Source organism: Maylandia zebra, linkage group LG4, assembly GCF_041146795.1.
Source record: "Maylandia zebra isolate NMK-2024a linkage group LG4, Mzebra_GT3a, whole genome shotgun sequence".
NCBI classification, from domain to species: Eukaryota; Metazoa; Chordata; class Actinopteri; order Cichliformes; family Cichlidae; genus Maylandia; species Maylandia zebra.
Window position 1 is genome coordinate 17295105 of NC_135170.1, and position 26281 is coordinate 17321385.

Consider the following 26281-nt stretch of genomic DNA (forward strand, 5'->3'; position numbering starts at 1 on the left):
GCCAGACAACATTAGAGCCATGTCTTTGCTGCTTGAGTTTGTGACATCTTTTCATAATTTATGAAAATGCACCATTGTTCTTTTCCACCTTGTACATGTGAGTCTGCACATATTTGTCATGTGATTGATTTTATGTGATGTCATGTTTCAAGGCTTCTGTTGGTTTTTTTCTTAGAGTTAAGACATGTTCTGCCTGATCCAGTGGATCAGAAAAGGAACATTTTTTGCATATTACTGTCATGGCATGCCACACATGGTAAGCTCCACACCTCACCACCTGTTGATTCACTTTAGTTTAATTTACAGTCACTACTTTAAAATATTCTATTTATTGTTCAATATTGTTTCTTTATTAAATGTATTTATTTTTCCATCACACCTTCCAATGTTTATATGGCGTGCACACATATTAACCTTGCAAGGTCAAAGTTCTGTTTTATGTTATATTAATACATCTTTCTTTGTTTGAGTTACCTGGGGGTTGGCTTCTCCTGTCTGGCAAAAGGTGTGGCAAAGGGCTGCCAGACCTGAAGTACCACTGACAGCCTAATTGGATTGCACCACATGCTTCATTGCCTGGGGGGTGTTTCATGTTTGTTTCATTGTTTTGTATTAGTTGGTTATATGGCAGCCATCTTGTTTTCCCCCGTGTGTGTCATTTGGTTTAGCTAAACCGGTATTTAAGTTCCCCTGTGTGTCATTTCAGCAGGTCAGTTTATCATATGTTTGTTTGAGGTTTTGTTAATTATTATCTTGAGTTTAGTCTATTGAGTTGACCTCTTTTATTGGTCTGCCTGTTTAAGTTTTGGCTTTGTTAAATATGTTTTCATATTTTTGGGTCAATAAAACCCCTTTGTTGAATTAAAACCACCTGTGTCCTTTATGCTTTACTGCTTGGTCCCTGACAATTACAAATAAACAAAACAAAAAATAAATAAAAAGTCTAAAACATATTCTACAGTAGATGACTGTAGTGAAATAAAGGAAAACATAATCTCTAATAAAAAAAATTCTCATTATGAATACTATAAGATGACCAGCAGAGGGCACAGAGACCAGCCAAAGGTTTTATTAAAAAAGCACTTTATTATTCAAGCAGGTTTTCTCTTTTCAGAATGGAATGATATGAAAGATCTTAAGTTGAGAGTCTCTCTCCTTTGGAGATTAAAAAGGCAAAATGAATAAAAGCAGACATTAAAGAAAACTAAAACAAAACTCAAAATGAGTTGAAAGTGCTCTGTCCCAGCCCAGCTTTGTTGCAGAGGCGTGGGAAAGAAGGCCTGGCTCAGACTGCTCCAGGTCTGGGCAAAAGCCAAATGCAGACCAGGTTTACATTTCTCACCAAACTCATTGGCAATTCACAAGGAGGGCACTGCCTTAAAAATAATAATGTGCCAACCTTCTACAGTAGAAATCAAATAAAAACATCAGCAGCATCCTCAACCTCCAATTACCTAACCGAACAATGTGTGTTGCTCCATCCTATTACTTTGAAAAGGTGGAGCACAGCTGAATTGGAGGAGTGTCGGGGAAAGTGGTCAGCACAGGCAGTCCTGACGGTATGTGGAGTGGTTCAAACAGTCATCGTGCTATAGCTTGATGGTGCCAGTGGGCAGGCTGCTGTTGCACAGTCTGTAGTAGCGAAGATCGTTCACCAGCCGCTGAACGCTTTGAGTGAACGAAGGCAGGTCCTTAGGAAAGAGGAGAAGGAACAGACACTAATATTAATTTATTAAAGAAATGCACAAAAACACATGTCCAGTAAATAGATACAGCCATGACTGATAGAATAGTGAAGCTATAATATATAGGTTTTCCCCAAAACCTCAACAACTCCCACCCCCTAAACCACCTCGTTTCACACGAGGTGCTGAAATACAGTATTCCCTTGATTTACACAGTAAGTGAAATTCTGCTAAATTTGAGTGACATAAATTTACAGACTGATGTAGTGAGTCCACGAAAGGTGAACCATAATGTGGCGCGGGAATACTGTAGTCCAGAATTAATATTCCATTTCAAGCATGAAATAGCAGCAGCAGGCTGAGAGTGTGCATCATCACAGAGACCACCACAACAAGCTATTTCTTATACACACAGTTAAAGATTATTAGCTTTTAATTAATGTGTGGAAACTGGTGCCATCAAGTGGCTACGTCTTGTTTAAATAGACCAATCAGCAGACATTAGGTAAATGCACGCACAGACTGAACTGGCTTCCCTACCTTCAGCTAATTTTTGTAGAAATGGATGAACAGGAAGTTGGCTGGCTCCACTATGGTGGCTCTCATTATACCTAGTATGTCAACATTAATATACAGCAGCACGAAGGGTGTTTATTTACTTTGTTAGACTTAGAGGTTGGCGGATGTTCACTGTGACTGATGTGAGGGCTACAAACTCATGTAAGTTCGAAGAAAAATAAGGGAGTAGTTTTGCCTGCACAACCAGAAACTCTGAAAAATGTCATTTATGCACATCCACACATGAAAAACAACCCAAAAAACAAAACAAAAAACAAAAACAGTCCAGAGGAGTGGTCTTATCAGACAAATTAAAACACCTGCGTGTTTTTATAATGTTAACTAATTATTTACTGTGCAGCCAAAGTTTAACAGAATGCAAGGAGATGGGGTAGCAGCAAATAGCAGATAAGCTATTACAGTTCTAAAGAAAAAAAAAAAAGACTAATTTGATTTCTATGTACAGCTGTTGGAGCAATCTAAGTATTGTTGCCAAATTATTTGTGCAACAAGTGGAAATTCCTGTGTGTGCCAACAGCCCCTGAGATATATTTACCCATATTAACCTATTGGGGGACAATAACTTGCAAGCCCACAGAACAACACGTGCAGCATTTTTTTTTTAGAAAGTGGCACTGAACTTACCTGTTCCAGCTTGAAATTACGTGCGAGAACAGCTCGTTGGCTGCTGTCCACACCGTGGCAGCCATTGAGGAATTCCGGCATGAAGGCCGAATAAAAGGCATCGAAGTCAACAGAGGCCATGTTGTAAATGGCGAGGGTGATTTCCTCCTGAAGAAGGTCGTGACTTTTGTGGAGAAGGACTTGCAGCAGCACATTGATGAAGTGGAAGAGCATTGAGGTCCGGAAAAGCTTCTGAAAGACCCACAAACACACACACACACAAAAAAAAAACGAAAATGAAAATGAGAGTAACGTTAGTATGTGTTATAGAATTCACACATGTGGACGAGGGAAATGTGTGCTGCCTTAGTTGCACTGTGCAAGAATTGTGATGTTGGGACCCATTCACTGCTGCTTTAATTACAGATAATCAAAATAAATACATTAAATTAATTTAAACCTACTTATTATTAGAGTCACACTAACTAGTTAGAAGGAATGCCAGTTGGTTTGGCTTAAGATTTCTGTAAATTAGAAACTGTGATCCAAAAAAATTACTGTCATACTATTAACATCTAAAACAGAAACAAAAATAGAGCGCACTAGTTCCACCTTTTGGAATTAACAGGATGTTACATGTTAAATAAGGAGCCACATTTCATTAGTTACGTATAATCTCTTATTTGGCCGAAGGTAGAATCTGCAATGTTTTTGTATCCACTGTATAGATCATTTGACTAGCAGCAATAATTACTGTCCAGTATCAAGTCCAATAAATTGTATTTAGACCACTAGTTTCAATTCTAAAGCTGAACTTACACTGATGGCTCTAACAGTTAGTTTAACATTATTATGAATATGCTGCACTTGCAGATACACAAAAAGTGAAATCGGTGCACCATTAAAAACCTGAGACTGTGGCAGACTACTTAAAGAGAACGGGTTTGTTTATGCCCTTGCTCCTAAAAATCAACGATCCTGACAAAGTTGAACTCACTCTGTGGTATAACTTGTGCTTGCTGTTGAGAGACTCCAGATAGCACAGATTCTGCTTGAAAATGTGGATATCAGGCTGCAGGAAAGACTGTCCAAAAGCCTGGAAAATATCAGCACACGTCAGGAAATTTAGTGGGACGAGATTCAACAATATCAATAATCACCTCTCCTACAGCTGACATTACAATTATAAGTTCTTTAAACGTCACATTACAAGGATTAGGGCTGTTCTATATGCATGAACGCACCTGCATGGCAGCTGTGAACTGGGCTTCATTTTCCATTGTGTCTTCTGAATCTCCTCTTTGGACACTTGTTAAGACTGAAGTTTTAAAGAAGTACCTCCAGTTTTGGTGAAGTATTTGGTATAGCAACTCAAACATCTCGGCCTTGATGTCTGGAGAGGATCGCTGTCAAACAAACCAGAGATTCATCCATTCATATTTTAGTAAGGTACAGTATGTGTAATTTCTTAAAAAAGAAGTGATATCACAGATGACATTTTAGAGCATACCCACAAGTCAAACAAAACAGTGATGCAACTGACCTCTGCCACAACTGGGTAGACCTGCTCCATGCACAAAGAAAGGATGCTGGGTAGGAAGGGCTTAAAAGCTTGACCGGGCTCTTGCACCACCACCTGTAGGATTTTCAGGAACTTCTGCACCACCCTACACCCTGCACTGCCCTCATGCAAAATACTGGCTGCCAGCTGCTCCCTAGAGCAAATGAAAACAACAGAAGTTACTCAGTGTTAAGATGACGTAAGATAAATGTGACTGCAACAGGTGGCTATTGTTTGACATGACGTCTTGAGCTAGAAGCTTTTTTTAACCTGGTGAACATGCTAAGAAATGTGTGGATGATCTGTCCTGTGAAAGCAACACCCATCTGGACTCGTAACGCCTGGAACAACGTCAAGAAGAAGGCCAACATCTCATCTGTCACATCTACGAAAGAGAAGTGACAATTAACAAAACTGAAGCAATTACCTAACATGTGGATCTGGTATGGTGTTACATGAAATTATCTTGCATGCAGTGGTTAAAGTTAGATAAAACATCTTCTGCAGTATTCATAGTAATCAGCTTTACTGTGGACTTTAAATATATGTGAGTGAATCAAGCTGAAATTCTAGATCAGTGACAACAAAAGTCTATGCTGTGGCCACCAAAGCCTTTTTTTCCACTAGTGCCTACTCGGCTCGACTTAGTTATTAGGGTTTTCCATTAGATGGTAGGTGCCTGGTACTTTTTCAGTACTTACTCAGCCGAGGTGCTAAGGGAGTTGACTTGATTAGAAAATGTGACGTCAACAGCCTGCATGCCACTGACTGGCCAGGGAGTGATGTTGCCGAGTCACGAGAGTGACTCCTTATGCTGGGTTTACACTGTGCGATTTTTGGCCCATTTTGAGCAGATTTTTGAGTCGCGCGACCTTTTTGGCGATCGGCCTGATTTTGACCTTCATCGTGTGTTGTGCATTGTGTAGTACACGTGGGGTAACGAGAAGCGATTAACACCTCACGACCAGCTCCCGATCATCAATCGCTTGGTCATGAGGGTGTCACCGCAGCTTCTCACACTGCGCACGTGCAAACACAAATGTCAGCGAAAAAGACGGAGTAGCACAGCAGTGCAGTGTGTGATCTGGACACAAGCGATGGAGGCACAACTTGTAGAACTATGGCAAGCTCATCCGAGCCTTTTCGATGTGGCCTCACAAAATTATCACGACCACAACAACCGTGAAAATAGTTGTGTTACGATTTGGGGTTTGGCAGTGTATTGTTTTAGGCGTTTTGTTTTGGCGTGACTGTTATGTGTTTCCTGTTTTACTTTGAAAGTCTGTGTTATCTTAGTGTGTTCAGGTTACGTTTCCCTGTCTCGTCAGTTCTGAGTTGCCCCAGCTGTGTTTCCCTCTTGTTGTCCATTTCCTGATTACTCCCTCTAGGTATTTAAACCCTGTGTTTCAGTGTGTCATAGTCGCGACCTTCCCCTCGTTGTAAATAGTTTGGTGTTTTGATGTAAATAAATATCGTATTTTGCTTTAAAGAAAATAGCTGTCGATACTTTCGTTTGGGATTTTTTTTTTTTTGTGTAAGCCCGTATTAGTCTTTTTTTATGGGTTCGCCCTCCTTAAGAGCAGTGAGCTTGGGGGCCTTTTTCCCTTATTTTTATTTTTCCTGTGTTGCACGCCGGTTGCCCAGGCCAGGGTGTAACAGTTGGCTCTACACTGCTGCTCAATCACAGCTGCCGGATCAATGTTTTTCATTAGCAATTTAGCAAAGTTGATGGTGGTGGTGTGCGTGTCTGTGTGAGTGAAAGACAGAGAGGGAGAGCGAGCGACAGAATTTCTGTTATAACCTTCATTTTATGGACGCACAGTGTGAGCACTCGGGTCGCATCAGAGCATCGGGCCGTATAGTGCGAGACCCTGCATCGTGACCTACGAACTTCTAACCCCTGCGAGTCAATTGTGCAGTTTGAGCAGAAGCTGAATAATGCGACTGAAAAAAATAAATAAAATAAATAAATAAATAAATAAATAAATAAATAAATAAAATAAAAAATATCGCACAGTGTCTGCCCAGCTTTAGCAGCAGGCATACCATCGCCTTGATGTCATCCATTGTTGTGTTGCGTTTGTGTCACAATTATGGGACTTCTGGGCCATGTTGCTATGATCCCACCCACACTGATGTGATACTCAATTGTAATGGAAAACGGCAAAAAAAAAACCAAAAAAAACGTCGAGTGCCAGCAGAAAAGAGGCAAAAGTGGACCATTAAAGATGGGCTGGGTTGAGATAATAGCCTGAGTGAATGTATAAAAGATTTCTTAATTTTGTAATTATGTTTGAAATCATCATAAATATTTTAGATTAAGTATTTAAATTTAAAAAGGCGATCAAAACCATGAAAAAAAAAGCCACAAGCTTAATTAAAGTCCATTTTTGATTTGGACTGTGTTTTTAATCTCAGTACTGGCTGTTGGCTATCATGTGGTGAAATGAACATATTTTATAGAAAATTATTGTCAGCAGTAGAATACAAATTAATCTGTAAAAACAAAAAAGAAGGAAATACTGCATCTTAGCACCATATGCTGATTAAAAGGCGTTTGGAAGGAAAAAGTTCAAAAACTTGTGAATGTGCTGTGGCATTAAGACTGAGAATGACCCAAACCACAGATATTAAACTGACCTGGCTGCTGAATAAACACTGGAAAATGGGTGAGGGACACTTGGACAGACTCCTGAAGACTCTGATAACAGATCTGACGTGACTTGGTGGATTCACTGGAGACACTGTCCACTATGTCTCTGAGCACAGGCAGAGTCTGCTGTATGACTGCTTTGACTACACGAGAGAAAACATAATTAGGTGGACAAAAAGTGACTCAGCATAATAAAATTAAAAGAGATAAGGAGTTACGAAACCTAAGTAAATACTGACTGTCATTCAGGCCAGGCTGCCGTGAAGTAATGTTCACTGTGCCTCTTAAGATACGATATTCTCGAGTGAGCGCAGCCAGCAGGCTGGCGTGGTTGCTTGAGCGTGTCTGCCACTGTTGTTCACTCTCTGGTAAATTTGGCCAAGGAAGCAGCAGCATATTGGATAAAGCCCTACACACCAACATGTGAGCCTGTACGAGAAGATTACTTCATTTACTTCATGTTCAAGGTCACACAGAAAATTTAAATTGGCGACAAAATTTTAAACAAATGTACATATTCACATTGTTATGCTGTGATTGAAACGTGATACTATATAATGATTGATGGAAAATAAAAGTACACTATTTACCTCCTGGGGAAGTCTGCGTGTCTGATTTTGTGTAGTAATCAGGTTGAAGATGTTTTGAACAGCTGGCAAAGTGACCAAGAACACAGGCCTCACTGTAGAGGTTATGGAGACCATCAGATGGCACGCTGACAGCATCAACTTTTCAGGTACCTGAACATTTAAGTGTAAAAATTTTTAAACAGACTAGAAGTGGAAAAATATATTTTATAGCTTTTTAAATTTGCAACATTTTGTTATAAATACAAGCTAGGGCAAGATAAACTGTATGGATCAGATGTTTCAGATCAACTTAAAGACATCATGCCTCGTCCCTGTACCAAAGACGCCACGTCCCAGTGGCCCCCAGGATTACAGGCCCGTGGCATTGACCTCCCACATCATGAAGACCCTGGAAAGGCTCATCCTGGACCAGCTGCGACCCATAGTAAGACCACACCTGGATCCCCTTCAGTTCGCTTATCAGCCTCGTCTCGGAACTGAGGACGCCATCATCTACCTGCTCAATCGTGTCTACACCCATCTGGACCAGCTGGCGAGCACTGTGAGGGTCATGTTTTTTGACTTTTCCAGTGCTTTCAACACCATCAGGCCGACCCTCCTGGGTGATAAGTTAGCAGCGATGCAGGTGGATGCTTCTCTGGTGTCCTGGATTGTTGATTACCTGACAGGAAGACCACAATATGTACGTCTCCCACAGTGTGTGTCTGACAAGGTGATCAGCAACACAGGGGCACCACAGGGGACTGTCCTCTCCCCCTTCCTCTTCACCCTCTACACCACAGACTTCAGCCACTGCACAGAGACCTGCCATCTTCAGAAGTTTTCTGATGACTCTGCGGTGGTTGGATGCATCAGCAGGGATGATGAGACAGAGTACCGGGCTGTGGTCGACTCCTTTGTTACGTGGTGTGAGCAGAATCATCTGCAGCTCAACGTGGCAAAGACCAAGGAACTGATCGTGGACTTCAGGAAGACCAGGAAACACTTGACCCCTGTTTCAATTCAGGGGGTCAGTGTTGACATTGTGGAGGACTATAAATACCTTGGAGTACACATTGACAATAAACTGGACTGGGCTAAAAACACCACAGCACTTTACAGGAAGGGCCAGAGTCGTCTCTATTTTTTGAGGCGACTGAGGTCCTTCAACATCTGCCAGAAAATGCTGAGGATTTTCTATGAGTCTGTTGTGGCCAGTGCGATCCTCTATGCTGTTGCATGCTGGGGGAGCAGGCTGAGGGTCGCAGATGCCAACAGACTTAATAAACTGATCCGTAAGGCCAGCAATGTTGTGGGGATGGAGCTGGACTCCCTCAAGGTGGTGTCGGAGAGGCGGATGCTGTCCAAGATAAAGACAATGTTGGATAACACCTCCCACCCACTCCATGACATGTTGGTCAGTCACAGGAGCTCGTTCAGTGAGAGACTGAGATTACCGAAAAGCACCACTGAACGACACAGGAAATCATTCCTGCCTGTGGCCATCTCCCTGTACAACGCATCCACTTAACACACTGTTTGCTGCTACAACTACACATGTTTCTTTTCCAACTATTTATTTATGAGTGACTTATGTATGTATGTATGTATGTATGTATGTATATATATGTATATATTGTACTATTGTTAGTTAGTGTATTGTCTGTCTTGTCTTAATGTTGGTTTAAAATGGAGCACTGTAACAAAAAATAATTTCCCCCAGGGATCAATAAAGTATTCTGATTCTGATTCTGATGATTCTGATATATAAAAACTGTGAACATGGACTGCATGTTTCAAGCTTTGGTTAACAGTTTCTAAATTATACTTCTTCCTTAATTTTTAAACCACTGTTGCAACATGAAACTTACTGTGTCTGTGACATGCAGTTTCTTATAAACACAGGTTTACTTAAGTCAAAGATTCTGCACAAATTCTTTCTAAAAAAATTTTCTAAATATAAATAGCTGATTAGTTAAGGCTGGATTTGTAATATGCTTGACATTGAAGCTACCTTGGTTGTGATGAGCGGGCTACTGGCGTCGATGGCAGACTTAATGAGGTTGATGAACTGGCTCTGGTTTTGACTGTGGACTTCACTGTAAAACTGTGCAAGCCAGTGAGAATAAGCTTGCAAAGCAGCAAGAGCCTGTGCATGTCTGTAACAAATGAAACCACATACGCACACAGAGTTAAAACACATTTCTTACTTATACTGCTTACCTAATTTGCTAATTTGTGTAACTTTGACATGTCTAAAGCCATGTTCGTGGTAGCATTAATTGTATTTGGCACACAAAAACTCATATCTTCTGAACATAAAACACTGAAGCCAGAGTAAAAATATTCTGTCATTTTATTATGTAAAACATGAGGTTGCTCTGAATGCAAGGCAACTGTGCAGCAAGGGCGGCTGTCCAGTGTCCACAACATTTCACACAAACCCGATAGCTATTCACACGCTCAGCTCCCTGTTCTCTTTTGCATGACACTGTCTTTGACTCCATGAGTCTTTCATTTCTAATGGTTTGATCACATATAAAATTTTACTGTTCAATGTTCCTTTAAACATGATACTCACACATCAATGAGGTCTGGTTTGAGCACAGAAGGCACAGCAGTCTCCAGGTCATAGAGGCTGGTCTGGGAGCCATAACAAGTCACTTCAACCAATCTTAAAAAAGAGGCAAATGTTCCTTTTTGATATTTTACTCATTCCTTAAAACCATCAGTTAAAATATGAAGAACTCAGAATTCATACAACCAAAGAGCAACTTAAATAAATCACACACACAAAAAAGAGAAGGCAATGTCAAGATAAGATTTTGTAATGCTGGCGACAAAAGTCTGCAACACTAACAGCGTACATTTTTAAATACAAACATAGGATTCGGAGGGGTTTGCTATGAAGAAAGATTAAAGTTAGGAGGCTACATATGAACTTTTGCTAGTTAAGCTATAACGCATTAAAGCTTTCTTTAAACCCTTTAATATTTAAATGTATCCAGTTTAAGGTGGATCTATCGTCTTATTCGCAACACTGATTCATTGTACTGTTATATTATTTATGTTCTTTATACATTTTTAATCATCTTGATTGATAACATCTCTGATTGGAGTAAGCAGAACTAAAAGGGAACTTCTTTTTTTTTTTGCTGAAGAACTGTAATATGATGTGTTAAATCACCCTTTTTAATCTGAGCGTGCACAGAATCTGAAGCAGAAAGCCAAGCTTAACAGAAAGTTGATAATCATTAACTCAAACTGGAGTTTGAGGTTTTGTTGAACCAACTAAAAGCAAACAAAGTCTGGCTATGTTGACCTTGATTTGTAATACACGCTTACCTCTCTACCACAGCCAGGGCGTCACTGAAACGTGCAGCAAAAATATCTCCAATGAAATACTCAGCCAAGCGTCCAACAGCCTGAAGTAGGGAGCTGAGGTCCCTGAGAGAACAGTGAAGTCGGCGACAGTCGTTCTCAGCAGTGATATTTAGCCGTCGACCTAGATAAAAACAACAAAGAGACAAGAAAACAAATGTTACAGGATCGATCTAATATTTTAATCTACAGAAGTGATGTCATTTTTGAGTCGACATAAAAGCAATGTTTTTTTCCCCCATCAATAAATTGTACTTACTTGTGCCAGTAGTCACAATAAACTGCTGTAAACCGAGGTATACGTCCAAATTTTCTTGAAGAACTGGAAACTTTAGAGCAAAAAGAAGAATAAGGAGGAAATTGTTACATGTACTAACACCCCCACATTATTATAACCTCAGAACTCACAGGCAACTTAAATCATTACTAAAAGACCTACTCAATTTTAAGGCAGCAAGTTCAAAATAAAATTTAATTCAGTTTTATAAAAAGAGTTATAAATAAGTATAATAAAGCCACAATTATCTTCTTTGAAATGATGGTGGTATTGGTTTTCGTGAATGAGATATTCTCATGACTCATCGAGTGATGCTACTACCAGCCAATCGGTGGCATGCAGTCTGACAACGTCACATTTTAGGTACTATTATGACACTATTACACTACTACATTATGACCTAATGGAAAACCCTGAAAACCATGGCGAGTCAATCCGAGCAGGTACTAATGAGGCTTAAGACACCTTGGTGTGTATTTGATGACAGTTTAACCTATTAATGTACTCCTTTACAACAAAATTTACAATGCAGAACAGAAAATACTTCATGCCATCATTGTCAAGTGATTTCACTGTTTAAGGAAACTACACTGTGCTGATAAATGGGTCATCATGAGGTTATGAGCATTTCTGCTACTAGATTTTCCAAATCTAAAAATAATAAAGCTCTGATCTGGTCTATTTAAAACGTCTCTAAACTGCCTTACAAAATACAAAAGGTGACACCAACAGTGATTTCTTACCAAAGTAGAGAATGCATAGGATGGGAGCAGCTCCATCACCTTGGCAACCACCTCCAGACTCTGACGCAGGTACCTTTGCCACTCAGTCTGTTGCTATGGTTACAAAATGAAGCAGAGTAGTCAGACACTGAAGATAAAACCATTTCTTTAGTCTGTACTTATGCTTAAAGCAAATTTAATGCTTCATGTGGCTACAAGATAGACAGATAATATGAAACAGTGCAGATGATATTTGTAATAATTTTACATTATTAAATGTTCTTACATCATCATCCAGAGTCTCGTCGTCCAGCTCTTCTAACTGGGCTTGATTGCATCTGAACTGTATGCGATTCAGAACTTCCCTTAACAGAAGACCTAAGGCATCTTTGTACCTGCCCAGTTGGCACATGAATACATTACACAACAGCAACTTCACACTCAAGAATGAATGACAAAATAGGAAATCATTAAATCAACTTTAGTTCTTTGAGTGTTTCTGTAAATATCTCTTGAGCGTCTTACCTATTCAGGACACTTTCTCTGTCTGGTAGCCTGCTTTTGATTTTCGTTGTTAAAAAATCCAAAAACACACTCCAAATGTCCAAACAGGCAAAATAGCCTTCATGGGTGGGCTTAAAAAAAAAAAAAATGTGCATGAGAAGGAAGTTTACATAGAATCTTTAGCTGCATTGCATGAACGTGGAAAAGGTAATCATTACCTGGTTGAAAGTGTACTTGAAAAGCAGGGCAAGAAACTCTACAATAGGAAACTGAGGACTTGACTCAATTCGCCTCAAGTGAACACTGACAAACAGACGCAGGAAGTCTGTAAACTTTTCCAGGTAACTGCAAGATAAGAAAGGAATAACTGAAGCAAAAAGTCGGGACATACATCTTACATTTAAAACATGAAATATTAAATACAAAATATATTTGGTCTAAATGGTCAACAATATTATTACTTATCAGATTAAGTGCAGCATGTAACTTGATCATAATGTTTCATAATCCTGCAGATGCAATGTTTAAGGGCATAACAATGTGGCGCATGTGTCTGACCACTCATGAAAATTTACAATGTCACAGATGTGTCTTAAAAAAGCTTAATGAAAGAGACACAGGTAAAAATGACTACATCTAGTATAATCTTCAAAATAAAATATATACAACTTATCATCCTGCAAGCAGCCTATTTAAATAAATATATATATTACATAAGAAACTAGGGCTGTGCGATATGACCAAAATCTCATATCCCGATATAAGAATTCTATCGTCCCGATAATGATATAAATCACAAAAATGTAACATTTTCTGTAAATTCTGTGAATCTCGGGCAGCTCGACTTGCGGGAAGTGTTTCCAGCTGCGCGTCATGTAGCTGGAGTCGAGTGTTTTAACCGATGTATGAAACGATACATTTTTAGACATAAGTTGTAAAGGCTGCCGTTTTCTTTGTGAGTATTTATTACATGGCGTGCTGCGGGGAAAAGCCTGTTCTAACGTTTGAGTCTAAGGTTTATTTTTTAGCACCTGACGGCTCTTTTTTTTTAAAGCTCTTTCACGTGATTCAGTTTATTTTGAAAAGTCTCAACAGGATCTTGAGCTTTATTGTGAAAGATTTGTGGAACATAAACAAGCGGACACGCGATGCTGTTACTGTCGTTGTTGCTAACCACAACGCATAAAAACAGGCGCTTGTCGGTCCATAGTGTGGTTATATTAAATATAAGAGAAAGAGAGAACTTTAAGAAATTAATATAGCCACTACAGTGACCATCAAAACGGTGAAAAAAATATTACCGTAAACAGTTTATTTTGCGACACCACGAAACAAACGATAGCGTAAAATGAAACGATAGATGTTTTTATATCGTCATCCGATATACATCGTTATATCGAACAGCCCTATAAGAAACTAATAGATATTTGCAAAAGGAAACATTCTTAACAAAGACCAATAGGGATGGCAGAAACCCCCCCCAAAAAATCAATACATAAAAATAGGACAGACAAAAAAGGGAAAAAAAACAAAAAAAACAAACAACTTAAAATAGCTGACTGGTCTTTGTACTCAATCTCTTCATATTCTGCAACCCATCTGAAACTTGTGGTGCAGACTGCCAACATATTATCATCAGTCTGAGTCCATGTCAATAAGAACAACTCTGGCTGCCAGCTGGTTGCATTCTAGTTAAAAACCATGAAACACAAAGGTTGCTAAATGCAAATTTAAAGGTTAATTAGGAATTTTCTGTCTATGAAAACAACAACAGATACACGATTTTCAATGATTTATCACAGTTAATTGCTGTATTATCAGAAACAGATTGCACATAATTGCCAACTTGACCCCACTCAATTGCAGACTGACTCCCATCTTTTATGGCAGGTTTTAGTGACAGTGTTGGTATGACTGACAATCTCATAAAAAAGTAAGATAACTTCTTCCTGATTGGGTATTGACAAAGGACAATAATGAAGTTGAAAAAAGGTAATAAATAAAAGGTAATAAATAACAATATTGGCCAATGCAATACTATTGCAAGTAAAGTTATGTGATAGTGTCATATTGTGGGGTGCGACCAAAATACCAATTGGTAAGTGGCAATGACATAACATGGAGGGAGAATGCCGCTGATACCTGTGTCATAGGGTAAGTAAATGGCTGTACAGAGTGAGTTTGCTCATGCACCAATGCTCTGGTCAAATTAAGAATTGAGCCATACCTCTCATCAAGTTCCTGTAAGCGGCTCTTGATTGTATGAGCATTATTTTCTCGTGTCAGCCTTTGAAGAAGAAAGAAGGTCTGCTGGAACATTCGCAGCAAGTACTCCTCAAAATCCATTGGCACGCAGTTCTTTGACACCAGTTCATTGACACAGGTCATGGCAAGTAAACCAAGCCGGGCCCGGTCCACCTTGTTAGCCTCGTTTTGCTGTCCATTTAGCTCTCCTCCATTTGATGTTGGTGGCATTGTCCCAGGATTAAGCTGTCCATTTGAGGAGGAGGAGTTGGAAGAAATGAAGGAGTCTGTCTTGGCCTTTGGCCGAAGATCACAGCCAAATCGTGCAAAATGGAAAATGGATGCCAACAAGGTGGGCGTAATACTTGTAGACAAAGGGATCCAGCTGAACAGGTGGGCCAAGCACTCCAAAACAAGGCAACAGAGCTGATGACTCTCATTGTCCAATGCTGCCATGGGCTGACAAAGCAGTTTTGAGTACTGGCTACCTTGAAACAAGCTGCCCAGCAATTCCACTGATTCAAAAACACAAAATGTTATGGTTAATAAAGAAGAAACAAACTCCTGTTTCACAATTTTAAGTCTTTCCCATTTTAACCATTGAAAGGGACAATTCACTCACTGCTTTCCCCTGAGGTGGGTGAGGGAGGTGGTGTAGAAGCTATGACACTGTGCTTGTCCCAGTATGTCTCCAGAATTCCTGAAAACAAGTACCCAGTTACTAACACATACTGAAAGATGTCTGATTTGTCATATTTGATCCTAAATAAAGTTAGCAAACCTTATTATATTTTTTTATATAGTAGTACTTTACTCTTAACAGTACACCTGCATTTACTACTGTCCTTTCCATCCTTTGAAACGTGGCATATTAAGATCCCTCAAAAATGTTGCGAAACTGTCTGTTTGCTAGAACATAGGGACACCTCTGAATCTTCCAAAAAAACAAAACAAATATTAATTTGTTGCAGGGGGACAGGGAGAGACCCCTGTTAAGTAGTACTAAGAGTTCACAAAGCATTAAAGGTTGTCCTCACCGGTCAACAGTCCAAGCACTGTTGGCACCTGCTCCAGCAGCAGTTTGCGGAGCTCCTCTTTCCTGGCAACACTCAGGTCTTCCCTAGGACATGCAAGCTCTTCTGATGTGGTTTTTAACATAACCAACCCCAGTGGAGCCAGAGCCGGGGACTGGATCAACTATAGACAGGAGATTGATGGACACACACACACAGTTCAAAAAGTTAATTTTATCAACTACCTAGTGACCTACCTAATTCTCCAAAATACTTTCCAAGCTGTTTGGTTAAAAGCCTGCTGACAGACTTTAAAGAAGTTGGTTAACAGATCAGGTTATTTCGTTGTGTACACTTAAAGCCTAACACAGCTGTTTTAGAATAAAACAAAAGGACCTTTATTGAATGTAATTTCCCTTTACAGAACAAATGCATTACACATACTAAGTTTGGCTGTTTAAGGAGGCATTGATTAGCAAAACACACCACGAGACAAGATGATATCAAGCTCTAGTTCATGTGGCTTACCACTCTGAATGAACAACTTAATGCAGAAATCATTTGGGTTTATTTCAGATATTTCATGAGATTAAAACAAAAATGTATTTTTCTTGGATTATAACTGAACTTCTCTATTTAAGACTGTGCCACTTCCTCAAAACATCTTTGTGCAAACTTAAAATGCTGACATAAGTACAGCAAATTGATTAAAAACACAACAACAACAACAACAAAAAAAAGAAAAACAAAAGACAACCTCAAAGGAAATTGGAATAAATGTGACCAGAAGGGAAGAACAGAGACGGGATATTTTTTAGGACTACTTCAAATTACACAAGAACATATATATGTTCCATGCAACAGAAGCTCTGGTTTTATAATGCAACTTTTGTGTCTTCATCAGCTTCATTTCATTACTTAACCCTTCCACCAATAAAGATGACCTCCCCTGTACCGATAATGACAAGTTTTGACACTTCATCAGTATCAAAGATGTGGTTTGATATTGAGAGACCACCCTCACTAACTTTTGTTGCAAACCAAGTCATTTTGTTCACTAAACAGGCCTAAAATATGACAGACACCACTCAGGTCAGAAAAACAGCTTCAAGGGTTACTCCTTACCTGAAGGGTGTTTGTAAAGAAATCGTGGTAGAACATCGGCCAATCCTGGCGACCAATGTCTACAATGACTTTACAAAGCTTATTACGGATAAAATAGGGCACAGATTTGTGCTGAGCAAGGAGGAGTTTGGGAAGACAGCTGCGAATCTCCATCTTGTCCTGGGAAGCAACTCCAATCCACATTTTGTTTACCAGGTTCTGAAAATTACAATTAGCAATCAACTGTAAAACATGTGTACAGATGACAAAAACATTTATACAAACATATGCAGTGCACTTCCACAATGTCTTAGGCCCATTTTATAAGGGATTATTTTTTCCCCACCCAATCTGTGCACAGAACTCCACAATGACCAAGGAAAAATATTTGTCAATTTATTGGAAGGACCCTTCACTTGGGTAAAGCACCTTTGCCAGGTATAGTATCTCAAATCGTCTTGGGGAAGATCCTGCAAGCCTTTTACATTTTAAAACATTTCTTTCGTTATTGGAGGAATTTTTATTGTTGAACCAATGATGGGGAGCATCAGTGCGCAGGATTTTCAGGTCTGCTATGTTTCCCAAAGCTACTGCTCTTTCCCCTCTTGCTCAATTACATTTATAAATCACCAGCCTGAAAGCCAACTACACTCTGGAAAAAAGGCTTTCACTGAACAGGGCTGCTCATCATTTTCCAGCATCGATCTGACCTTCCTGACCATCCACCATCTAAGAAAAACACCATCCCATCATGCTGCTGCTACTAACAGCTGCCTGTCTTTGGTTCCCTCCACACAGTGTGGCAAAACACACTTTTTGTGTTCCACGAACCAGCGACCTGTCCAGGGTGTACCCTGCGTCTTGTCTTATGAAAGCTTGGACAGGCTTCATCTCATTGCAGCCATAAACTGGACAGGCAATTAGGAACAAATGGATCAGACCACAGGATTTTGCTTCCGTGTTCTGAGTTGTTCAGGTGTATTGGGAAAATTCTCAGCCGTTTAGTGAGGAATAGTGGCCACTCTAGTGATAGACTGGTAAAATGTTGTAGTTCCTAACAGCTTTCACTTAAGAATCAGAGGTTTCAGTGCTCTTGACTCCTGAATGAAACTAAGGTATTTTTATCTCTTCTTTTAATTGCAACCCCCTCCAGCTCTCACTAGACTTGAATCACAGCTTGCAGGAAATTCTCTAAATCTCATAGCTTGGTTTTAACTCTAACATACACCACAGATAGTGAGAAAGTCAAGGCTGATGTTTTCAGTTCTAAATTATGTTGAATTAAGGCACAAGTCCCAATCAGCTGTACAACAACCCCACAACCCACGGATAAAAGTAGGATGTCATATGCAAGAAAGGGAATACTTCAGTAAAGGTTTTATATTAAATAAAAGATGTAATCCATTTAAGATTAGTCTGAAACATAATATAATGAGGTTAAAAAAAATTAAGCATTTCAGATATACATTTTAAGTTAAAGGCAGTTTTTAAAGGGCACTTTATGCTCATTCTTTCATTCTGTGGTAAATTTGCTACACTTTTAACTAACTTCACTTGCAGAATTATAAAAAATGAGGAAACAGGAAAAGGCCATGAAATACATTCTTGTTAACATACGCCTCTTCTTGCAGTATGCATGTATTAAGTATCTAAAATTATCTGAAAACAAAATGTTGAAAAAAAAAAAAAGAAGAGAGAAAGCTCTTGCTAGTACTTTGAACTGAGAACATGCATCTTCCACCTACAGGACTTACTTCAAATACTGTGAGACTGTACATCATTACATACTCATTCCGAGTATTGGAGAGGAAGAACATGCAATGGCGCCACGCTCCAGTCTGCTGTGCAAAGTTATTCAGCAGCTCTTCTGCAGAAAAAAGGAAGTAAGCATGAGCTCTCACAGAAGTAGTTCAATACTAGCACCTCGCTAGCAATCAGACTGAAAGTAATGCGTCACAACACAGGAAGTGGATTTAAAAAACCAAGAATGCAAAAGATTAATGTTTTTTATAGAAACAAAACAATTTTAGACCACCTTAAACATGATCCTGACACTCAACAGTATCTCTGTATTTATAGATCCAGACTATTCAAAGCAGAAATATACTATCGTTTAAGAATTTTAAGGATAAAGGCAAGAGAGTTTCACATAGAGGAAACTCTACCGTTCATCTACATCAAAAGACAAAGGCTCCTTTAGCTTTCTTTTTTTTTTTTAAACCAAGAACTGAGCTCTACAAAGGTTTCCCTTTAATAAAGCACATAACAATTTTAAAGTTAATGCATGTGCTATGAGACATTTTAAATGGTATAGAAATGGTATAGTACTTCTGGTAACAATTAGCAAGGGCTGGTACCGATTAGAAATGTTTAAAGTTAAGAGTCAACTAGCCTCGCACAACATGAGCACATTGTGGTCAACCTATCCACAGATATGAATGACAGACCAACATTCACCAAGAAATGCATTGATTAGGTTCCTTTTTCCATATTTAATTAAACATTTTTAGCTCTTCTTTAATTACTGTAGATATTTTGAATTTATTCAAGAGCAAAAACAGGTAATCACACAGGAAATGAGGAGGAGTGGTCAACGTGCATGAAACGTTTGTACATTACTGTGGATGATTATGGGGTAGACACATTAACCCTCAATTACACATTCTTACACTGCTCTGTGTCATTTCCATTTCAGACCAGCCTGATGGGAACCTTAAAATACTGCATCATGGTCATACTTCTTAAGTGTACTGTTTTGCAAGACCTTACTTACCGATTTCTCTTTTTCGCTCATTAGTTGTGCAGCTATGAAAGAACTCCGTCATCAGCCCCTCTAGTGCGCGCAGCGATGCCTCCTCTGAAGCCTAATAGGTAATAGAAAGTAAAGTACAAACAACATGAGCGATCCATCACCATATAGAGCATAGAATCACTAAGTCTTTAGAGGAATTCCTTTGTTTTTTGTGTACAATCGTGGTATAACCACTCAATCGTGCTTAAATACAGAAAGAGAGTCCTCATACACATGTTCACACATAGTAAAGAGAACAATACACTGGCATACAAGTATCTTGTTCTTATAGCCAATTATTACACCAGCTTGCTGTTTGGTTAAAGCACTTAGTTATAAAAGGCAACAGCACAGGCTTAATCGTAATATAGTTTGGCACTACCCTTGTTTTCTCATGTGGATGAAGTTGGGCCTTGCCTACCGAACGCAAGATAGCATATCGAGATTTTAGCCCCTATGCCAGGCAAGTCTGAATTCCACAAATAAGCCACAACTTGCCGAGACTCAACACTAGTCAAACAAAATATTCGGTTTTGCAAGATGGGCGTCCTGTGCCGTAAAATGGCTTTAAGAGCTGTCACATCCTGTGAAATACCTGGCCTCAGAACCGTTAGATAACAAAAAAGGTATACAGGTATAAGTGCATACAACGTATCCCCATACGCTGCCAGTTGTATGCTAATGTATTTATCTTCACTAATGACAGATCTTTATATTCAGAAGTAGAATAAAGAGTTAAGCTTATCCATTGCGTTAGCCCTCAGCAGGAAGGGAGGAAGAAAGATGAACAACTGGATAAATACCAGAGTTTAAATTATACTTACCATGTTTAGCTGGCTCGGATGCTGTCTTCAGTTGACTTAGTCGCTGGTTAATTACAGTAATAAGCCAACATTAGTTACCCAGTTAGCCAATCGTGCGGCTAACATTAGCTATGGTACTGCTGGCTAACGTAACCGCAAAGGGTTATCATCATGCTCAGCTCGACTGCTTAAACTGATATCTACATAAAACTAGCTAGCAAAGGCTGGCCTCGCTGACTGTGCTTTGAATGTATATATATATATATATTTTTTTTTAACCTTGCTCGAATAAAGCGGTTTTCGACTACCAGGCATAAAGACTTGACATTAAATTAGCTATGCCGAGCCCAGAGGCTAGCCGCATTGCAGCTCAACGCTAATTCCACCGTTAGGTTGAATACAGAAATATAGTTTTGTCAGCATCTAGCCGACACCACGTAAGTGTGCAGCTTTAATTAGCGTTTTGTGTCAGGCATTTTGATGCTAAATTACCCAGTTGCTAACGCTGCAGCGGATGGTTAGCCAGTTAGCTTTTCTAGAAGGATGAAGGAATAATTTTCGTTCGCTAACTGTCAACCGCAGACATGCTCCTGTGTCCGGACACGACAGTCTCGATTTCTAAAGTCAAAGCGGGCTTTAAAAACGCACAAACAAAAACGTTTACAAATCCGCAACAACAATAATTATAAAATGCTATCAGCGACCGTTCCTGTCATTCCCCTTCTCGGTGCTTAGGGCGGCTCAAGAATAAAGCTAGCTTGCAGGTTTCAGGGTCTCCATTGCAACTTCCTCTTTTGCTGCAAACAACCCAATCAGCTCTGTCAAGTCACTCACATTAAGAAAAAACACAGTCTCCGGTTATAGCTTTCAAATTAAAACACTTTACCGTTAAATAATTCAAAGTTATGAACAAAGGTAAAATGAAACGAATGAATTTACTCTAAAAAAAGACCTTCATATGTTTCATGTTGTCATTTCCCCTAAAAAGCCTTATTCAAAATGCTATTATAATACTGTGCTTCTGCTGAAACCTGGCTCGTCCACACAAACATACAAATACAGGAATTTGCCTGGCTTTCAAAGAAGTAAGGTTATATAAACAGGAGAAGGACCATTGATAAAGTTTGCACTATATCTTATATATAACAGATAGTTATTAGCACTTAAAACCCAAGATTGTCATATACAGGAGAATTGTATTCACTATACAGGTAAAGGTGAAAGATTTATAATTTACATAAGAATAGCTATACATGCCACAACCAGACTATTTAACACTATATTGGAAAGTGAGAGGATGTCTGAGGAATGGATGTGTACTGGTACAGATATTCAAGACCAATGGTGAGTACAGAACTGTAATAACTAAATAGGGATAAAGCTGATTAGCCATGCCATTAAGCTATGGAAAAGAGTTGATGGAGCTAGGTTATTTAGAGCAACAGTATAGCTCCATGTCAAGAAAGAGCACTACAAATGCGACTTTTGCTTTGAGTGTTGATGGAGAAGTACAGAGAAGGTCAGAAGGAATGGCATTTTGTCTCTATGGATGTGGGTTAAAAGTGAAAGCACATGATATAGGGTGCCAAGAGAAGAACTGTGGTACTGCATGAGGAAGTCAGGAGTGCCAGGGAAGTATGTGTGGGTGGTGCAGGACACTGAGGACAGGCTGGAGGCTGGAGAGGTGGAGGTATGTTCCGGAATAAAGAAAATTAAAGTGAAATAAAAGCCAGTAGAAGCAAGACAGAACACGTGTCTGAATGACAAGTTGACATACCTCCATTCAACCATCCAAAGCGATGGACAGAGCCCAACAGAGGCAAAGAAGAGACTGCAGGCAGAAGTGGGTGGAGACAAGGGTAAGGGGTGATTTGTGACAGAAGGATAGAAGCAATAGTGAAATTCAAAGTATCAAAGATAATAGCTTTGGTGTATGGTTTGGAGGAAAAGGCACTGACAAAAAAAACTGAAGAAAGAGCTGAAGATTTTATGCTTTTCACTGGAAGCGACCAGGATAGAGCTGAAGTTGAGATGTTTAGTAAGAGTGTTAGAGGCAAGGTTGACATGGAGGAAGACCACAGTGAAGATTGATAGATGTAGTGAAGAAGGACATGCAGACGGTTGATGTGACAGAGGTGGATGCTGGGGATAGAGCAGTAGCATCGTTTGTTTTGGCGACCCCTAAAGTGAGCAGCCGAAAGAAGAACAAAACACTAGAGAATGGAGCAATGTATGATTATTTATAACACAGGATAGATGCATGCATGTATACATAGATAACATTTATAAAGCTTACTGTGTCATACAAGAATACAGCAATGCATATAGTACAACAACTGTGCTGTTGTTACTGCATGGACACTTTGGATACCATGTGCTCAGTTACTTGAAGCCACATTGCACACACAGAACATTTTTGCCAGCACCAAGCACCTTTAATCTACATTCACAGAGCATTTACACTTTTGCTACTTCAGAAAAGCCTGCTGCATTCTGGGATTGAAACACTTCTCTTAAGTCAAATATTACACATACAACAAAGAGTTAAAATAATGGTATCAAAAACAGAACGTTACTTACAGCTCTTTATTATATGGGTGGCAATGCAAACTCCAGAGCAGATAAATATTTAAAAGTCTTCCCTTCTTAGATGACTAACTGACTAATAATTAGCCAGTCTGTCGCAGTGCTAACACAGAGACACAGGCAACCATTCACACTCACACTATGAATTAATTATATTACTTAGTTTTTATAAGTACACCATTATTCAAGCTCTCTGACAGGATTCTCTCTCTGTTTGTGAACACAGTCCCCGGGCCACAGAGGAGTAAAGCAACAGCAGCATGTGTGAAATATCCTGCTGCAGATGTTGGAAAAATCTGTCACATTTCAGTGAATGTGATTTATGTCATAAAAGCAGCAAATTAATAAAAGTCCATGTTACAATTGTAGGAGAGCAAAAAAATAAATAAAATAAAAAAATATATAAATTTAAAGGGCTTTGGTTAGTTCACTGTAAAAGACTCTGTGGCTGTGAGGTTATTTTTGTTGACAGTGTGCTGTCTTTGTTCTTGCACGCTGTATGCCCAAGCTCTGTCCACGCCATGTCCCTCAATTATGCAAGGTTTCCAGTCAGGAAAGGGAAAACGGCCTGCCACCACTAAGGCATCATCAGGCAGCTCGGCCTCTAACTTCTCCTGCAACAACGAAAGCTGCAAACACAAGAGAAAAGCTAAAATTACGGCAATACTTAATAATAATGTTCATAAAAATTATCTAATGCCTGCCAATAATCCACTGTACCACATCTATTTTTATCCTATGTTGGATGAACCCAAAATATTTTTCATTCTTTATTTCCCCATTATAAACAGTTCATAGCTCATGTATATGTTCACAATATTACTCACCACACTAGGAGCCAAAAACACAGTGACATTCTTGCATTTTGTCAAGTCCACCTGTGATGAGATAAAACGAAGGATATAAATAAGCGAACAGCTTTAACAGTAATTTTGTTTCAAGCAAATTAAATCATTAAAAAAAACAAAGCATTTGGCTTTCCTGAAGCATTTAGTTACATAAGTATTAAATGTCACATTAATATGAGGATAAAAAAAACCTTGGAAACGTTCATAAACATGCTTGGTTACTTACAAGAGACTTATTTATTTATTTTTTGTGAAGCAATTCTGCAAATTTGCATGCGAGCATCACTGATACCACACGCAAGTGACAAACCTTCCAGAGGTCTTCTCGTCGATACGATACTTTTCCATGATGCCCTGCTCTCCATGCATAAAATCGGGCCAGGCGAACAAGCCAGGGGTTGAGCTCATAACCGACAGCAGGAATGAAGCCATGCTGATGGGCTTCCAAGACCTTAGGAACACATCGAAGCCCTGTTATTTATCAGTGCAAGTAAAAAAGCAGCCCAAATATGTTGTTTATACTTACTATACGACCATCACCAGATCCTAAATCCACAAGACCTCCCTGTCGACCTCTGAGAAGGGTCATCACATTTTGTACTTGGGCTCTGCTGGCAGGAATGTAGGGAACCTGGGAGAAATTTCAAAGAGCTAAAGTAAAAATGAGTGATGCAAGAGCACTGCTATATAAAAAGTTATTTCAGACAACGTAGACAAACCTGTAGCTTCAAGGGGACTTTTCGGAAGCCAGGCTGGAGGATTCCTGCCCACATGGCATATACAGCAAGCCCAGTGCCAGCGGCTATCTGAGCAACACCCCATCCTCCAATGGGCCTGGACTTCAACTCAGCAATAACCTCATCTGGTGTGTCATCATCCATTCCTTCATGCAGGATTTACATAAACTCAATTAAAAGAACACACTAAAACTCGAAAGCACAACATTGTGAAATATTTCTTCTTTTTGTTCTACCAAACAAATACTTTTTAAAATTATTAGTATTTTGCAATCAGAATTATAATCTGAATGTGCTGTTGTGCCAAACGCATTTTGCTTTTTCAAGGTGTGAACTATAAAATCTCTAAAGGCTCCTCTGTTAATGTGTTTGTTTTATGCTTATTTCATCATTTTTACTTGTGTTATTTCAGTTATTATATTATATGTAATATAGACTAGTGTAAGCTGACAGACAGAAAAAAAAAAGGCAGGGGGGAAATAGGAGAAAATATAATAAAAGGACAGAGCTCAAATAGAAATGCACAATGTATTGCTTAGATGAGGATGCAATGACTCAGACAGAGTAGATGGTGTATGGATAAAGAAGAAAATCCCAGCAGCACATCAGTGGACATCATGCTAATTTAAACAAACAGAAGATAATCACCAAACAAACAATTATGATTCAGTGTACTACAAGTCTTAAATGTCTTGGGTGTCCTGCACCGAAGGTTTTCAGAAGGATTCGTTTGTTTTTATTTAGTATTTATTGTTTGAAAGCATTTCTCCCTTTTAAATTGTTATAATATGGCGGAAATCTGTCAGACGCAATGTTTAAACGTTCAGAATGGCTATTACAATACAAACACACCACTTTGTGAAGGCAGCCATCCCAATGTTCCGTAAACACATGTACCGAAACCTCACAGTGTCACAGGAAAGTTTTTAAAGAGATTATTACATGTAGCTACATATTTATAAACCTTAAGTGCAAAGTTTTGCTAGGACTTAACAGTCGTACATTTACTGACTTATTTTATATAGATGGTTTAAATAAACAGTCACAGTGAAAATACCAAAAAATAAATACATTTTAGGTTATGCTGAGTTTTCGCAAACAGCTGTGATTTTATGCTGTCTGCAGCAGTCTTCGGTCAAATCCACGCCGTCTTTACAGTTTATCAGGTTACGCTGTCTGCTGGGAATAAATATTTATGTAGTATCGGAGGAAATCATTTTGCCGTGCTCCTATATATTCAAAACAGAAAAATCTCAACAATATTGCAATAATTAACGTGAAATACCTTCTTGACCTGTAGAAATGACAACGGTCAAATTACACCGTGGGACCAGTCCGTCTGCGAAATAGTCCGTATAGCGAAGAGTTTACGACAGTTCCGGTGCAGTTACGCTGATAGCTTCCACAGTAACATGTTAATTAAAACCTGTTGTTAATTAAATGACTGGAGTCATTCAAAACTCGTATAACTGCTCATGACTACAGAAGGATCTAGCACGGTTACAGAAGGTGAAAAGTTTACAAATTTATTTCTAAAATAAATTGTCAAATATTGCCTCATTTGAAAATCTCAATAACTTTGCCATCTTTTCTCTGGAATGACATCCCTTTCTTTTGTCTG

The 26281-nt window shown here is 39.1% G+C and overlaps 2 protein-coding genes across 5 annotated transcripts; both read right to left on the reverse strand.

The window, feature by feature from the left end:
* Nucleotides 1–1066: 1066 nt before the first annotated feature.
* xpo6 (exportin 6) lies at nt 1067–21306 on the reverse strand. 2 transcript variants are annotated; one of them, XM_004573700.3, is made up of 25 exons: nt 20982–21306; nt 20511–20553; nt 19669–19759; nt 18650–18762; nt 16917–17114; nt 15816–15975; nt 15401–15478; nt 14762–15293; nt 12753–12879; nt 12556–12665; nt 12317–12425; nt 12052–12144; nt 11291–11360; nt 10996–11155; nt 10232–10324; nt 9665–9809; nt 7672–7821; nt 7321–7510; nt 7069–7224; nt 4699–4813; nt 4411–4582; nt 4112–4273; nt 3865–3963; nt 2889–3119; nt 1067–1691 (listed from the first exon to the last, which is right to left on the reverse strand). In XM_004573700.3, exons 2-25 carry the CDS (start codon nt 20511–20513, stop codon nt 1590–1592), a joined length of 3459 nt encoding a protein of 1152 aa, XP_004573757.1. In that variant the 5' UTR covers nt 20514–20553; nt 20982–21306; the 3' UTR covers nt 1067–1589. The 2 variants fall into 2 exon arrangements, with proteins under 2 accessions (XP_004573757.1, XP_024657952.1); XM_024802184.2 differs by having other exon boundaries at nt 20511–21306.
* A 1402-nt stretch (nt 21307–22708) lies between these two features.
* antkmt (adenine nucleotide translocase lysine methyltransferase) lies at nt 22709–26006 on the reverse strand. 3 transcript variants are annotated; one of them, XM_076883083.1, is made up of 7 exons: nt 25946–25977; nt 25732–25836; nt 24643–24806; nt 24450–24554; nt 24234–24374; nt 23903–23953; nt 22709–23704 (listed from the first exon to the last, which is right to left on the reverse strand). In XM_076883083.1, exons 3-7 carry the CDS (start codon nt 24802–24804, stop codon nt 23498–23500), a joined length of 666 nt encoding a protein of 221 aa, XP_076739198.1. In that variant the 5' UTR covers nt 24805–24806; nt 25732–25836; nt 25946–25977; the 3' UTR covers nt 22709–23497. The 3 variants fall into 3 exon arrangements, with proteins under 3 accessions (XP_076739198.1, XP_004573755.1, XP_076739196.1); XM_004573698.4 differs by lacking the exon at nt 25732–25836 and having other exon boundaries at nt 25946–26006; XM_076883081.1 differs by having other exon boundaries at nt 24643–25836.
* Between the last annotated feature and the right edge of the window lie 275 nt (nt 26007–26281).

Coding starts and splice junctions, on each gene's coding strand:
- antkmt (XM_004573698.4), bottom strand. CDS start 24,804: ATGGATGATGACACACCAGATGAGGTTATTGCTGAGTTGAAGTCCAGG. Junction 24,375..24,449: donor GATCTGGTGATGGTCGTATA/GTAAGTATAAAC, acceptor TGTGTTCCTAAG/GTCTTGGAAGCCCATCAGCA. Junction 23,705..23,902: donor TGTTTTTGGCTCCTAGTGTG/GTGAGTAATATT, acceptor TTGTGTTTGCAG/CTTTCGTTGTTGCAGGAGAA.
- xpo6 (XM_004573700.3), bottom strand. Junction 7,822..9,664: donor GCCCGCTCATCACAACCAAG/GTAGCTTCAATG, acceptor TTAAATGTTCAG/GTACCTGAAAAGTTGATGCT. Junction 4,583..4,698: donor TTTCTTAGCATGTTCACCAG/GTTAAAAAAAGC, acceptor CATTTGCTCTAG/GGAGCAGCTGGCAGCCAGTA.